The sequence below is a fragment of the Gavialis gangeticus genome, unplaced genomic scaffold, assembly GCF_001723915.1.
Source record: "Gavialis gangeticus isolate Ggan-Ray unplaced genomic scaffold, GavGan_comp1, whole genome shotgun sequence".
Classification (NCBI taxonomy): domain Eukaryota; kingdom Metazoa; phylum Chordata; order Crocodylia; family Gavialidae; genus Gavialis; species Gavialis gangeticus.
This window is the reverse complement of record NW_017729032.1, coordinates 181,537,715-181,554,055: the sequence shown is the minus strand read 5'-3', so window position 1 is coordinate 181,554,055 and position 16,341 is coordinate 181,537,715. Positions and strand designations below refer to the sequence as shown.

The following is a 16,341-nucleotide window of genomic DNA, read 5'->3' as shown; positions in this document are numbered from 1 at the left end:
GGGACTGTCCAATCTGGATTCAAAATATTATAGCTCTACTCTAATATGCACAGTTACAATATTTATATAATCAATGGGATGTACATAAGTTCAAAGTTTGCCTCATTTACATTATCTTTTAAGAACCTGAACAACCGTAACTTGAATAGGAACCCAAAGCACTTTCTGGCTGGTAGTCACTCTTAAAAGCATGCCCATGCTGCCTTAGGTAAGGCCAGAGATGACAACAATATATCCACCATTAACATAACCACAGTAACCCTACAAGAAGGAATGCCTAAAACACTGCAAATTACTTAGGGTAAATGGCAAGTTTTTAATGGCTAACAACAGCAGAAATTTAAAATAATGCTTATAAAGATTTCTGAGGAAAATAAAAATTTGATCTTTATTTTGTGACTTTCTAAACTACCTTGGATTGATTCTCCACAGACACCCAACTGGCACAAATTGTAGTGATGCTTCAAGCATCCTCAGTAGTACTGATCCAGAACATCAACTTGTAACCTACCTTTGCTCCCAGAAACCTGTCTGACGGAGAGAAAAATAAGAAGTCTAAAATTATCTGAAGAAAAATTACAAGTATAGAAATTTGAGGCCCGCCTATGCTTAGTTCTAGAAATGTGGTAGTTTGTAAACATGCATTGCAATGCAGTGACATTAGCACCCATGGGTGCATATACCTGTGCTCTGACATGTTCCAATTCGATTAAGCGAGCCTGCTGCAGCATTCTAATGAGAACGCTACAGCGCGCTGCAGCGTCACATATTCACTATCTCGCATTTCAAAATGGTGGCAGAGGCACTTTAACTAGAACTTGATGAATGAACTTTAGATAAAAGACCCCTGTTTTGAAGCGCAGGACGCTGAACACTGTGACACTGCAGCGTTTTAATTACAGCGACCGTCCGGGAGCCTCTCTAATTAAAAGGCCCGTCCCCCACCCCAGAGCACGTGTATAGACACCCCATATGTTCAGATCATACCCCCTAAGTCTGATTTGACATAAGAAATCAGAGTTTGAAGTTGGTCCTGAGCTCGGTACTGGGAGGGTGTACCAAGGACGTAGGCAGACCTTACCGGAGCAGGGAGTGTTATCTTCTCAAGCGATGAGCTCTGCCTATTGCTCAGACAGAGGTGGTGTGCTCCAAAGGAAAGAGAACCTGTGAGGGAGATGGTGGAGAAAAGCCTAGAATGGTTCCACACTGCTGTGGAAAATCCCATTTGCCCAGAATGGCTCACTTTTTTGTCTGAAATGAAAATAAAACATAACTCCTGTAATTCTTTCATCATCACCACGGTCAAGATTGGCAACAAGACTGGGCATCTAGTCAAGCAAATTTTAATGACAGTCTGCGAAGATACTTTATAGCCAGGTACAGAGTACAATTTTAATTAAGATGCAAGTAAAGAGCCTACATTTCAGTTTCCAAGAGCCAACTAAATCCTACCAACTCACAGGCAAGCTGAGGCAGCCCGAGATGAACAAACCACCTTAATTATCTTTTTGAAAATTCATTTCTTTTATGTTCACATTAGTACACTATCATAAGGCAAAACAGACTGCTGAGGAAGAGAAAGCGTACTCTCTAAGTTATCTGCTTTATCCTTAGTCAATCTACAGAATATATATATAATACAACAAAATTAGACCAAGAGACCTCAGTCAGGAGAAAGGCTCACATTGAAAAATAGATTCCTCTATGATACATTTCTCTTTTTTGGTGAGCTAGAGAAGTTCAAAAATCCTAGGAAGTTTCCTTTTTAAGTGTTAGTAAAATTATATGAGCAATACACTAAAGGCTGGGAATTCAGACCCAGCTGAAAATATGAGAACATTTATTCTGACACCAGCTGGCTAAACGAGAAGTTCATCATCCCTTCAAATAGACTGAAGAGAATTACATACAGTCAACTCAATTTACTGTTCAGTTTTATCAAGGCTTGTTGAAGTTTCTAAAGAGGAAGATGCAGTGTAGGGTGGCAAGAGCTTCATGTTTTTGGACCATCAATTATTTTGTCTGCCTCCTGGCTCAAACTTGAATCTGGAATAAGCATTTTAAACAGCTGAAGGTGCAATCAGTAATCACTCTTATTTAGCTCAGTGGATGCTGAGTGAAAATCCACTGGAAGTTTTAATTCCTGCTATGAATCAGAATGACCATAATGACCAATCATCCAAGCGTGAAGCTCCTACCAGCTAAGTAAGAAGTCTTCTAGAGACAAAATGCAAGTGCTGTATTATTCAATGAAAAAGGAAAGAATGTGAAGGACAGACTAGCCAAATCTGAACACTACCAGTCCTGCAGACATTCATATGGTACTGCTTAGAGCCCCATTCTCAAACTAACACCAAAGTTTTTGTAGGGGAATTCTAGGATATCAGTCAGCTCCTACTGGAGAGCAGAGCTAACTCAACCATAGTGAACTGGTGGATACAGAAAGACCTCTCTTTGAAACGGTTACAATCAGTATATTATAAATCAAATAGCTACAATGATAATCAGTTAAGAACAACCTCAGATGCTCTCTCAGATGTCCACTGTGCCCATCCAAACATAAAAGCACCCTTTCACTGGTATATTTTACATAATATGTAATGTTTCCCTATATTCTATATCATATGAAAAAACACATGGACATTTCTTACAGCAATAGAGGAATAAAGAATTCTTGTTTTACTGTCTGCTAGTCAGAATTACTGACTGCTTTTGTCCTATGAAAACCTGAAATACCATACTTCACACTGTACTCTATATTTTGCCATCTTTTACAAGTATTGATGCCAATTGTATTGTAGTACGGTCTGAGAATGCTGGTATGATTGGGAGGTATGGAACTTAATGTCCTTCTGCACTGCTAATGAAGGAGGAGCTAGCTGGCTACATCTGCATTTATTTCTGTGGTTGGAATATCAAATTCATGTTTAGACTAGTCTCTTTTTGGAAAGGACAGAATACTTGTAAGCACAATTATTACAATGACAACTCACAAAAACTGAACTACACTTCAGAGTAATGTAAGAAGTGAAGTGCTGAGTTCAAATATAGGAAAGACTGTATTGTTCTGACACTACAAGCAAGATTCTCCTTTCACTTGAGCCAAATTTACACTAGTTCAACTTTGACTACTTGTGAATTACTGCTGATTTACCCCAGTGTAAGAGAGGGGAACCAGACCCTGCATTTGTTATGCATAAAATCCTTCGTTTTAAAGGCAGCTCTTTGAATTGCCATGAACCTCAGATCTAATATTTTGTAGAAATGGAAACCAACTGTGAATAGGAATGTTCTAGTAGTGAGAATCCAAAGAGAAATTAAGCTGCCTGGCAACCTTCCCTCTTCTACATTTGAATATCATTAGTTTACTAGCTGAAACCAAAAAAAAAGTGCAAGTGTATTTTAAATTTAAGTACAAGGTTTATCTTTCTAGTTAAATACACTTCTAAACAAAATGTAAAATATATGTATGCAAAAAAGCTTATACCATGATCTGCAGTGCCATGCTATGTGTACATGTCACAATTTTGGCATTTCACTTGCAACTCATGCTATATTTCTTTGGTCTTCACCCCTACAATTAAGTGGAAGAGCATCTGCTTTAGCTTGTGGCCAAGGGGCACCGTCTCAGATGTGTTATTAGAACTTTATGGTTTTGATGCAGATGCATAATTCCCGTCACACTAATGGGGAAGCAAAGTGCACACTTAGGGGAGAATATACCGCATTTAGATTACTGTACAGTTCTGTAGTCTCTTACATCTAGCCATTACGTCCAACAAGTAGCCTATAATAAAATTTGGAACGGAGTGTTCTATTTTGTTTGCTACTGACAATAATGCCTATAATACTGTGCTCTAATAGTGGAGCAAGAGTCATACTGTTACAGTCACACATATCCACATTCAACTTTCTTTTATTAGAAGTATAATACTGCACTTTATATCACAAATGTATAAAAATATGGCAGATAGTGTCATAACAATACTTTTCTTTTAAATGAGTATATTTAAAAAACAGACAGTTATTTACCATTTATATATATTTATGTATAGAATAAAATACTCCTGATGCAATATATAAATGTTACTGTTAGTTCTTTTTTTTTTTTTTAATAGAAACTACTGTAGCTGTTGCACTGCTTCACAATGTTTCAAACAGCTCAAAATAACTTTACATTGGAACATAAAAGATATGATTATAACAGTACGATATTGGTTCATCATAAATAAATATTACAAATTCTATCAAATATGGAAGTTTAAAAAACAAATTTAAGACATACAATTCAACTTTAAACCCTTAACAGGGATACACTTATCACATAAACCCCACTGTTTAACTAGGCAGCAAAATATGTAGTAAGGGCATAGGTCTAGACACTATTTTTTTTCACCCTATAAGTGCCAATGCATACCTAAACTTCTCCAGCTTTGAGACAGAGATGTGCACTGAGCTGGAATGTAAATGAGAGAAAATGGCAATACATTTCTTCTCCCTGAATTGCACACTCCATCTATCATTGAATGAGATTTCTGATGATTGATAATTAATAATTCAACTTGTTTTACTGTTTGATCCCTGACTAGCAATGTGGTGCCAAACAGGCTAGCTCCACATGTACATATTGCACACCTTTATAAAGCTGAAAATGCAGTCTTACCATCACCAGCACCACCACAACACCCCTACTCAAGTTTCCACGTGGAATTGGCATATTTTCTGGAGTACCATTACAAGGCTGTCTCTTTTAAATCATTCAGATTTGGCATTCGCGATCGGCTTGTTCGGTTATACGTGTGTCCATTCTGTCCACTCTTCGAAGGCAGCTGATCGGTGTAAGGTGTTCCCTCATTAGCGCTCCTGTTCACAGGGGAGACATGCCATGTTTGTTCCATTTGACCCGGTATCTGGAGTGTCGGTCTGCCTTTTGACTGGGACTCCTGCCGGACGTTGCTGCTGCTGGAAGTCTGACTCATGGGATGAATTCGCACTTCAGAAAAAGTAGCTTTGGCTGGCTGAGTAGGCAAGGGCTGGAAGCGGGGCTCAGGAGGAACAGGATGATTTGAAGAGGAAGAGAGATGTAATAGCTTTCGAAGGGATTTTAAAGGTTGGCTCTGAAAGATAGAGGAAACCACTTTGTTGGTCTTATGCCTTATTGTTATACCAGCAGTCTACTGCAAAACTTTCTCAGTCATATCTTAAAAAGAACAATTTGAACTTTGAAAAACATCAGGACTTTGTCACTTTTACTACTTGTTAATCCTGAGTATTTCATTTCAATCCACTGACTGGTTTGTCCACAGTGCATGTGACAGATAGAAAAGGCCTGGCAATTATAATTACTGTGTAGTATGTGGTCTAAGAAGATTAATTGACTACAAGAGAAAACGGTTTGGCCTCCCATTTTTTTTTAAAACACGATAGTTGCAACAGAAATTTTCTGTCTTTTTTTCAGATCTCTAAGGCTTTTGTTTAAAAGCACTGTTAATACAAAAACATTACTGTCGCAGACCACACCATTTCAAGGGAAGCTCTACCTTGGGATTCCCCAACAAGTCCTGTCTGGTCTCTCTCTCCTGAAAGGACTCCTCAACCCACATAACCCTTTTCATCACAGTTATGAAGACTACTGCGGCTATTTCCTCCATCTTGGATTTTTAAATTGCTTTTGCTACCAGTCCTACTGGCACTTTCCTGAATCAGGGCCTGTCCTGAATTGGAAGGTATATGTATGTGAGGAGCTGGGGAGAGGAAGAGCTGTGGTATTCTGCCAGATGGTAATTATAGCGTGTGGATTGTGGTACACTGTTTTTCTGCCTCTCACATGTCCCTTGCCTCCCAAAGAATTATACAGGATTGTAGCTACAAGACCCCTCTTTAAATTCAATGAGGAATAGGGAGGGATCATTCAAAAGCAATTCTTCTATTCACTACAGGAAGAAACTGTTAAGGCACACCACTGATAACAGGGTGAAGGTAGTGGATATTGTTACTTACATGAGTTTGGATTTCTGCCATCTTCTCAGGATGCCAATCCTTCTGCCGGCTGACCTGGTGATTAGAAGAGTGAATGGCTTTTTGTAATGCCAGAAGATCCTGACCATCACTGCTAGGCATCTGCAACATAATAATAAATGGGGATTTCAGTAAGTTCTTAAGAGAAGTAACAACCATTTCCCCCCAGTTCCAGTTAATTATATAAAGCAGGAGAAGCCCACTAGTGCAGCTGTATTGCAATGCCCTCATTTTTTTCCCCCGCAGTAAGAACAGTATTTGTGGGTATCATGCAGATTTACTCTAACCTCAACCCTTAAAGCATACACATGCTGTTAGTGAGTTGCTGTAAGAGAGAGCAGTTGAATAAGCCTATGAAAAGAATTGCTGCGCCTTATCCTCATTTCAATAGCATTCCATACTGCAATTAAGATCATGGGCCACTTCTATAAAGACAGAATTTGCCCTACATGAATAAAGATCAAAACTGTGTTTAAATGGATACCTGAGTGATTTTGGTGTTATAAATGTGGGGAAACCAATTGTCCCTGTTGTCACAAAATTCAAGTTCAACATATTGTTCTCTATATACTGTTCCATGTATATGTACATTTACATGCACAGACCTATCCTTAAATGTATTCAAGTAGCTGTTTATTTAAAGCTATTTATTATGTCCTAAAATAAAGGGAATTAACCCCTCATTCCACCACTTTTTTGTGAGAAGAGAGATCATGAAAACAAAATCCAGAAATAATCTGCAGTAATTTAAAATAGAGTAATACCAAAATTTAGGACAAAGAAAAACACAGAATGATGTAAAATAAATGCTGACTTGTTAGCAAGCTTGCTGGTACAATATTTGATTGATTATATTTGAATAGGATCCATAAAAAAAAAATATTTCAAAATATTTAAAAAACAAATTACATTAATCTGCTGTACAAACAGAATGAGGAGGTCACTCTAATTTTAAGCACCACTGATTTTAGAAGGTCTCTCCTTTGATTTTGGTCCCAGGCTCTCATTGTCTTGTAATAACTAGATATACTCTGTTTTAAGTACATCTCATACTACTCAATCATGATTTTTTTTTAGCTTTAATCCATTTAGGACTGCTGTTTTAACTTGAATTTATGGAACTGGCCCAAGATACTTAACTGGCATGAAAAGAAAGTGACCCAATGAAAATAAAATACATGCTGTTGTAGTCAGTAAAACAAGTTTACTGGAGCGTTTTTCAATGCTACTGTACTTAAAAATTGGTACCATGGGTAGAGTGACTACAGGAAGCTTTTTCAAAGAAGAACTATGCTTTAAATGATTCTTTGAATTAAAAAGAGGAAAGAGGGATTTCTTGATGCTTGGATTCTCGCCGTTGGTGGATTCTGTCTGCAATATAAGATACAAAAACTAAATGCATAAATAGCGTTTCAGTTCAAGAGATCTGTCCTTGGCAAATTCATGCATAAATGTACTTCTAAATATCAACAGTAAGTAGTGGCAATTCCACAGCTTGCTTCAGGGCAAGATCAAGTTGACTGCTAATCTGAATGAGTAAATGGAGATGGAAGAAATTCTATGTATTACTGAACATCTGTGTGTGCGTACAGAATGTAAAAACATTAACAAACGTGTTTATTTATCTTCCGAATGATTCTCCATTAGGACTCAAGGGCATTGCATTGATTTCAGTGGACCTTGGGATCAGTCCCATAATTGTAGCCATGATTTGCACTAACTGCATTTGTATAATCTGTTAAATTGTACGCATTTTTATTTTGTAAAAATACCATTCCTAAAATCAACATGTTTTAAACATGTTTATCATTATCTAAAAAAAAAATCTTAATATTTCTGACTGTACTGGAAAAAACCGGGCTTCAAGCTTAATTCGGCTTAGCTTTGGGGTGTGGAAGAAACACTTAAACTGTGTTTACAGTTGCATGCGATTTTTAATGGTACTACAATCAGTGGTCATAGCAATGGGTCATAGCAGTGGTCATAAAACACTCCAAAAGAGTGACAAAAACGTACCTAGAGGGAGTATATACTATTCTGAATTGTTCTGTTCCATCTTCCTCCAGGCATCCCAAAATACACTGCTCTCCTAACTCCCATGGTTTCTCCACATCCTGGCTGCTGCTGCCTTTCCCAACCATACCCACAAGCTCCCATTGCCAATCACCTTCTTTACCCCCCCAGTACTGGGGCACTCTATACCCCTACTCCAGGACCCAGGTTTCCTGCTCTCCAGCCTCCAATAGCAGAATACCTCTCCAGGTCTCCAGGACTTCTGGTTCTGACCGAATGTGAGGATGGGGCCTCCGGCCTTCCAGTTTTAACAGGGAGTGCTCTAGAAGAGCAGTGGTGGAAGGGACAGGCTCACTGACTTCAGCTCCAGCCCCTCTGGGAGACCGTGCCACTACATGCGGTAGAAAGATGTTGCCAGTCAACCAGCATGACAAAGGCCTGTATGCTGAAACAATCCATTTTTAAATGTTTCAAACACCATTATATTTTGAAACATTTAAAAGGTTCTGTGTTTATCCTTAGTAAGTTAAAGGAAGATTGGTTCACTAATTTTCTTGTTTCTTTGAACTTGGTCGGGATTCTATATTCGTATTTGTGGATCATTAAACTTTAAAGGAATCAAAATGGTCATCAGGAATGGTGCCACCTGTAACCTGAGTTCTCGAAGTATACTATTTCTTTAGATCCACAGTCTTGGAATATGTGCCATAATGTTGGGAAACCTGGGATCATCTGAAATGTAGTGACTACTGAGACTGCACAAAAACCCTTACATGGATCAAAATGGTTGGTGCTAGGTCATATAAGGAATCATGACTCCAATCATCCTCAGTTCCTTTCTGCTACAGGAAGTAAGAACTCCAGAGGCAAAGAAGAATGGGTAACCATGGCTTGTGAGAGGAGAGAGAATACATCTCAGGAAACTCCAGTAACAAGCAGAAGGCTTCATTACTTCATCAGGAATTGCATCTTGAGACCACAACTCTGCAAGAATGTTCATCTTTTGTACGAGGAAAGCTTAGGACAGCCACAAATTGTTAGAGGATGTGAAACTGGGATTTTCTAGAAGGTGTTCTCAACCAGATTTGAGACATCCTTTGCTATCACTATTCATGGGAGATCTTAGGGAAAATTGAGTCTTACCAAAGTGCATTACAAGATCAACAGTACCCAGTAGGTCAGATATAGTCAGCCCTGATGAAGATGGTGATTTCCTAACGGCATATGTAATAGCTGATTTTGGTTTTTCCAAGGCCTGGTCTGTAATTAGGTGCAGATGAGCCTGGCTCAAAGAAAATAAGTGTAATGACATTTCATGAGACCTGGGAGCTTTAGAAAATACTAGATTTGCCTTGATGTCATATCATTACAGGCAACATTTATTTGAATGTCTATAAAGTAATCTTGTGTGGTAGTTACCACTATGGCATTAACATTTCTATTATAGACACTTATCTCTGAGTGGACATGAAACTAGACTTCTAGTTTATTCCAAACCCTAGATTCCTGAACAGGAAGCAGAGGTTCTTTGTAGAACTGGGCCTTGAAGAGCCAGTTATCCAAATATAGTTAACAGGAACATCTGATGGTTTTAGATGGACTCCCTCAACTGAGACATTTAAGGAACAGTATCTGAACCAAAAAAGGAGCACTTAATACCGAGTATTGTCCTATATAAAACAATTCCTAAGCAAAATTCAATTAGAGATATAGAAGAATGAACTGTAAGAGACCCTGACAAAACAAGGAAGATGTTCCATTGTGTTAAACAGTGGCCTACAGTGATTTCACTGTCTCTTGGAGCAAAAAGGCACAATAGCTTTGGCAAAAAGGTACAAGGGACCTAAAAGAGCCAAAAGTGAATGCTGACACTGAAAGTAGGTAGCCTGGTGCTTACCTCTGTTAGATCCAAAGACCCCACTGGTATCAACAGGTTCTAGATGTTCCTGTTTCTGTTATGGTTCTTAAGACACTGACTCCCTCTGCTTAACCCAACCATATTTGTGCCACTTAAGGGTGGAGAAGAGTGGAAGTGATGACTTTTTTTTTTTTAGAGAGATATCTTGTGGACCCATGTGCTTTAACCTTTTTGTTAGTGTTAGATTAATGTACTAGTGGCTTACATTTTGCTTTGAATGCTTTAGTTTTGAAGTGCAATATGATTCAGAGGCTAGGCCAGCCATGTCTGAATGGTTTGAACCACAGCAAATTCAACTTCATTTTGGCAAATACCTTTTCCTTAGACATCAGTATACTGGTATACTTAACCATTTTGGACATGTGGGGCATTTTTACATGAACTGTGGGATGTGGTGCCAGGCGCTTTAATTAGCAATCCACACTAATTAAAAGTACCCATGCATCACATGTATAAGCATCCTTGCACTGAAAAAATGGCAGCGGGGCACTTTGAAATAAAGCTCATCGAACGTGTTTTATTTCAAAGCACCCTGCCACCATTTTTTCAGCACAGAGATGTGCTGGGACGCTAATACACGTGGTGTGGAAGGCTGCTGGAGCATGTCAGTTTCCGTGCTCCAGCAGACGTGATTAATCAAGTCTGTTCTGACATGCTGGATTTCCAGTGCATCAGAGAAGGCTCCACCCATGGGCATATGAGCCCATGGATACTGCCAAAATGGTTGGTATACTCATACCAGACATCTGGTATACTCAATTATTTTGGACATGTGGATACTACCATATAATTGCACCTTCTTAATCTAGATACTCTATCTCGATCTGCTATGCAACGGATCAGTTTTAACCAGGCAGCAGAGCAAACACAAATGGTTTCAGAACTACCATTAGCACGTGCTAATAGGTTAGAACTGCATGCCAGACCAAATCTGGTTAGTAATATCAATAAGTATACTCTTCTTAAGAAAGGTGGCTTTTATATATTATAAATATAAACTAGATAAATGGATAAAAGGGGAAGAAGGTTAGTACTGCAATATAATTTAAGTCAACATTTTGTCAAAAACTTGCTGTCTAAGGTAGCAGGAAAGGAACCATAGGCAGTTGGGACTGACTGCCTTTATATAACTTGGTACTACAACCAAAATAAAAGTGTGCTACACTGATAACTCAGTGTTCACTTAATTTCTATACAGTTATGGGATCTATGACTCTCAAAATGGACACTATCAAGAATAATGACTTTCTGTGGCGCTGTTTAGTGGAAAAATAAAGTGGTGCTAGTTGATAATATGTGCAAGGAGAACTGCTAAAAATCATGTGAGGGGTAAGGATTTTTTGGGGTAATATCTTATTGACCAACTGTACAATTGGGATAAAGGGCACATACAGACATTCAGTTTCTCCTAGGAGAGTCAATGTTCTTCCAATAGAAGCCACGTGTTTAAAATGTTCAGGATTTTTCTCCCAAAGCAATAATGTCTGCTCCGGGATAAAAATAACCCATGAACAACCATGGTTAAATCACTCCCAGGAGAGTTTCTCCTGGTAGGAAGAATGTTTGTACATGGTTCCATTCTTACAGAAGCCACAACACAGTCCTCCAGCATTCCAGGTTGCTTTCCTCCTGCCCCCCCCCCCAGGAGACTGTGTTATTTGGGATGGCAGAGCAGGGAGTATGCCAAGATCTATGTGCATGCTTCCCTTGGCTATGCAATGACAGCACTGCAAGCAGTGCTCTTCAAGGGGTCAGTACTTAAATAGTTGTTCAGAGGTCTCTGGGTAAGTTTTCCTACCAGGAAAACAAACCCAGGAGAATTCTCAAAGATCATTTGAATGTGTGTATCCAGCCAAAGTTAGACAAGCTTTCAAATGCAAAGCATTCTTCTTTAGGTCCTCCTTCAGTATAAAAAGGTTGAGAACCACTGGTCTACACTAACATCCATTCAAGTCAGCAGGAACCTTTCCATTTAGTTCTGGTGAATTAGATCAGACCCACAGGCAACACTGCAACTGAAAAATGTTAACATGTAAACTACGACACTTGTCATTCTCAGATGTGTAGCTTGTATCGCTACATATGCTCACTCTACCAGTAAGTGTTGTGTTTTTTTTTAAACCCTGGTCATTTTCTATAGTATGGGCAGTACTTCCTAAGTTAAAATATTTATACTTTCCATAGTCCTGTGGAGGTAAGGAAATATGCTATCTATATTTTTTCAAGATGGGAAATGGGCATAGAGACAGTAGTGTAGTGTCACACTGCAGGTTCCAGTCAAGCTGAGAAACAAACTCCAATCTCAAGTACGTTGCCTTAACCATGAGACCATCTTTCTTGAACCAGCACAAAAGTAAATGATTTTAGAGACTTGATCATTTGTACCATGAATCTAGGATTAAAATCCGGCCCCTAACATTTAATACAAATTGGGCACTTCTACACATGCGCTTTAACGTTCATTAACCTATTTTAACGTGCATTAAAGTGTTATAAAAAGTGCTCTTTTGATAACATGGATTAAAATAGACTAATGTGCATTGTTCTAGTACTTTACAATGGAGGTATTAGATTTAATATGCATTACTTTAAGCATGTTAATAAATGTGTAGATGTGCCCACCGTTTACAAACACCAATCCCTTGAATGTCAACTGTAGCCATAATGAATAACATTCTCCTTTTTTATTCCTCACTTACTGGAGTAAAAATATACTACTGTTTCTCAGTCTTGTCATCTCACTCTTCCTGGACCTTTCCATCTTAACTTCTGATGATATTAGTAGGTGTGAATTTCTTGTATATTTTAAAGTCATTGTAAATCATTTTGTAAATTAAAATGAAATCATATTATGTTTCTGAATCTCTCCTATTCATATATATAGATACATATACACATACACACACACACACACACACACATATAGATCGATAGATAGATCGATTGATCGATCGATCCCATCGGTGGTATACATTCAGTCTTCGGAAATACAGTGATCTGATTTCTAACATTTAAGTGTTTTTACAGAGCTTGTCTTGGCGAGTTTGGTGGGCTATACATTCCTAGTCCATGTAGTTCTGAAGAAAAGCTTAGAAAATTTGAAGGTAATCTTGATTTCCTTAAGCCTGCAGGCAGAGATTTGCCAAAGAACATCAGAATTAATTTAACAAATGTATAGTCTTTTTCTCTGATGCTATGCAGAGCAATGAAACCGTATTATATCCCTTTAGCATAGGCATGTAACAATTCCTAGCTAGACAGATAGACAACCTGTATAAAAGTGTGTCCATTCCATGCTCCTGCTTGGGAAAGTTACAAGCATTAAAAGATGTTTACAGTGGGAGGACCCCAAAAACAGAAGTTGAGAGTCTGGTATCACATTAGGGATCTCTTGCCATTACTAATTCACGGCTGCTGAAAGGTTCCGGACTGGAAAGAAAACAGACTGCTCCTACTTTCTTCAGCAGCTGAAGAAAACTATATGCATTTATAAGACATCTATAAGTCAAAAGCTGATATTAAAAAGAAATAAAAAAAGAGATGTATGAATAAGTATCAATTAACCCCATCAGATCTCCCCTTCCCCCACTTCTTTCCCGGCACAAAGGTACATAAAACAGGATGGAGGGTCTCAGCACAGCACTGCTCTGGACCCTGTTGAGAAGAGAGCTCCTCCTTTTATTCCTCTGTTCCTATTCATTTCAGTTGTTAAGTTTTCCAGCTAGCAGCTATAGGGTAGACTATTCAACTCCAGGGTCACAGAATTATGTACTTGTTACACTGGGATAGTAGCACCATCTGCTATAAAAAAAAAAATCTGCTGTAAAATCCCTTTAAACCCTTCAACAAAAGTGTCACTGAAGTGTCACAAAATTCTGTGCATCCCAGATGAAAGCAAACATATAAGTGTAGAATGGTTTAGCCAGTAGGGGAAATAATATTTGAATGCATGAATTGGTAAACCTTGAACAGGAAAAGAAGCTAACTTCTACATAATGAAAACAAGTTAAAGTAATGAAGAAATACACGGAGGTACATCCATGTATAACAAAGCAGTATAGAACTGATCTAATGCATTACACAGTGGCAACTTTAAAACACTGGAAAATACATAATAGTATGCTTCAGAAATTGTATATACTTACAGTTTGAGATTTCTTCTTCTTCTTTTTTATTGACCTGAAAAAGCCTTGCTTTTCTTTCTCCTTGAGTTGCTCTGAATGACTGTTAGCATTTTCAGGACTTTTCCTAAATGTGAAAAAATTAGGGTAAGATGGAATATTTTGGATTTTATGTGGTCACATTTAATCCTTGGATTTTATGTTAAAGAATGCACTTTATTTCCCTAAAACAAAGGTATTCAAAATATTTTTTTTCATTTTAGTTCATGGATTAACATAAAACTAAAGAATAAACTATGCTTATGAAATGAAAAGCTAAGAACCTTTGTTAGTATGGAATGCTTAATCAAAAACAACTGCCAGGCATATAGGGAGAAGGCAATCTTGCATGTTTGCCCTGGCTTTTTACTTGGTGTTCTACATTCAAACCAAAATAACATATAGAAGATGTTAAAGAAAAATAAAAATAATCTGAAAATATATACAAGAAATGATGCATGAATTAGATTGATGATTTCATCCCCTGCAAAGTATTTGAGAGCTCACTTGACTGTTTTTTGTGGATGAATCTTCTCTCTGCATCATGTACTACAGTGATAGCAAGGAAAGATGGCTCCAGAGACCTGAATGATTGGGAAGACTAAATTCTACATTTACCTAAATTTTTATTTTTGAGAAGGCTGTCCAAAGCTCTGACCTAGAGCTGATCAATAAAAAAAAAAAAATCACCTTAAAGTATATGCATTAAAATTCTGTATGTATAAACAGGGGAGTACTGACTTAGTGCAGGGGGTAATTTTACCTTTGTATACAGCTTTGGGGAACTGATACTTGAATACAGTTCTGGTGTTCCCTGTACTAAAAATGAATTCGGAAAACTGAAGAGGAAGCACTAAAAATCACAAAAACAATTCAAGGTGTTGAAAAAATGTTTTGTAGGAAGAAACTCAAAGAGCTCAATCTTATTAGCATGTCAAAAAGAATATTTAGCATCTCTAAATATTGTTTGCAATGTATAAGAATCTTCACAGGAAGAAAATTCTGGGAAATTTTAATCTAGTGGAAAAAGCATAACAAGACTTTGGGGAGAATAGTTCAAACCAAATGCATAGTTTTAACAGTGCGGTAATTAGCCACTGGACAACCCAAGCAGACCAGTGGATTCTCTCCCTCCCTCTCTCTCCCTGTGTCTTATCTGAAAATCAGATGCTCTTCTGGAAGATTATTTAGTCAAATATTAAGTTGTTTGGGTCTGTATAGGGTAAATAGTTGACACATAGTGGCCTGCGACTAGATGAGCTTGTGGTCCTTTCTGGCTTAAATTCTGTGATATTATAAAAACAATAATACTTTTTACTCTTCATGTGGATGAAAAGGTTGTCTTACATCTCCATACATCCAGTATATTAAGAGTTTAACTCCATTCCCCAATACATTACATTTACAATATGAAAAAATAGCCTGAGATCCTAATATGAATATATGAAACATCTGAAATGTTTTAACAAATTTCAGGTGTTCAGTAAGAGAATTTTTGGAGGAGCTGCTGCAGGTTTCTTATGCATAGGAAAAAAAAAGAAAAGAAGTTTGCATAAGGTAGCTTACTGGAACATGCATCTAAATTGAAAAAAAAGATTCCTTCCAGATTTCAGCAATATGATTTTCATTATAAAAATCACAAAGCTATAATTAGCTGCTTCAAAAAGTCACTAGTATAGGATTTAATGACTAGATTTTTATGCAAATTTAAAAGACATCAATTTACTAGAGATTCCCAATTCCACCCAGCTACAGCTGCAATAAGGCAATCTTTTAATTATTCACTGATTTATACAGCATGGAGAAAGCCCAAGAGGAAAGACTGATGACAGCTTTCCAGATGCCTTCCGCTCACAGAACTGATTTAACACAGACTAAATACACACTCAATTATTGACAAAAATGACAGGCTTAGATAGTTTTATCTTTCCTAATTTGTTAGGGCTAAATCCAAGGCACACACTAAATCTAAGTAACCAGGCTTTGCATTGAGTGCAACACAAATGGGAATAAGGACCCCTCCACCCCCACTCCATTCAGTATGCAGCTACTACTGGGGGAAGATATGGGACTACTGGCTACTTGCTGGTCCACACATTTTGGGATTTTAAAAACAAAAACAAAATAACCCTCCCTGACCCAGAGCAAATCACAAACTGCATGGCAATGTCCCTATCCAGTAACTACTTTGCTGACCCACTCCTGTGTGTGAAACAAGAGTCACTATTTTAA

The 16,341-nt window shown here is 37.8% G+C and overlaps 1 protein-coding gene across 4 annotated transcripts in view; it reads right to left on the bottom strand.

Annotated features, from left to right (window-relative positions):
* Positions 1–1,327: 1,327 nt before the first annotated feature.
* The window catches only part of CDKL5 (cyclin dependent kinase like 5), a 174,801-nt gene continuing 159,787 nt past the window's right edge, over positions 1,328–16,341 (bottom strand). For 3 of the 4 annotated variants that reach the window (XM_019524247.1, XM_019524248.1, XM_019524249.1), the window contains 4 exons: positions 14,095–14,197; positions 7,267–7,389; positions 6,001–6,120; positions 1,328–5,117 (listed from right to left, as the gene is read on the bottom strand). In XM_019524247.1, the coding sequence (XP_019379792.1) occupies positions 4,734–5,117; positions 6,001–6,120; positions 7,267–7,389; positions 14,095–14,197 (730 nt within the window). In that variant the 3' untranslated portion in view covers positions 1,328–4,733. The remainder of the gene's footprint in view (positions 5,118–6,000; positions 6,121–7,266; positions 7,390–14,094; positions 14,198–16,341) is intronic. The other variant, XM_019524250.1, reaches the window with a different exon arrangement.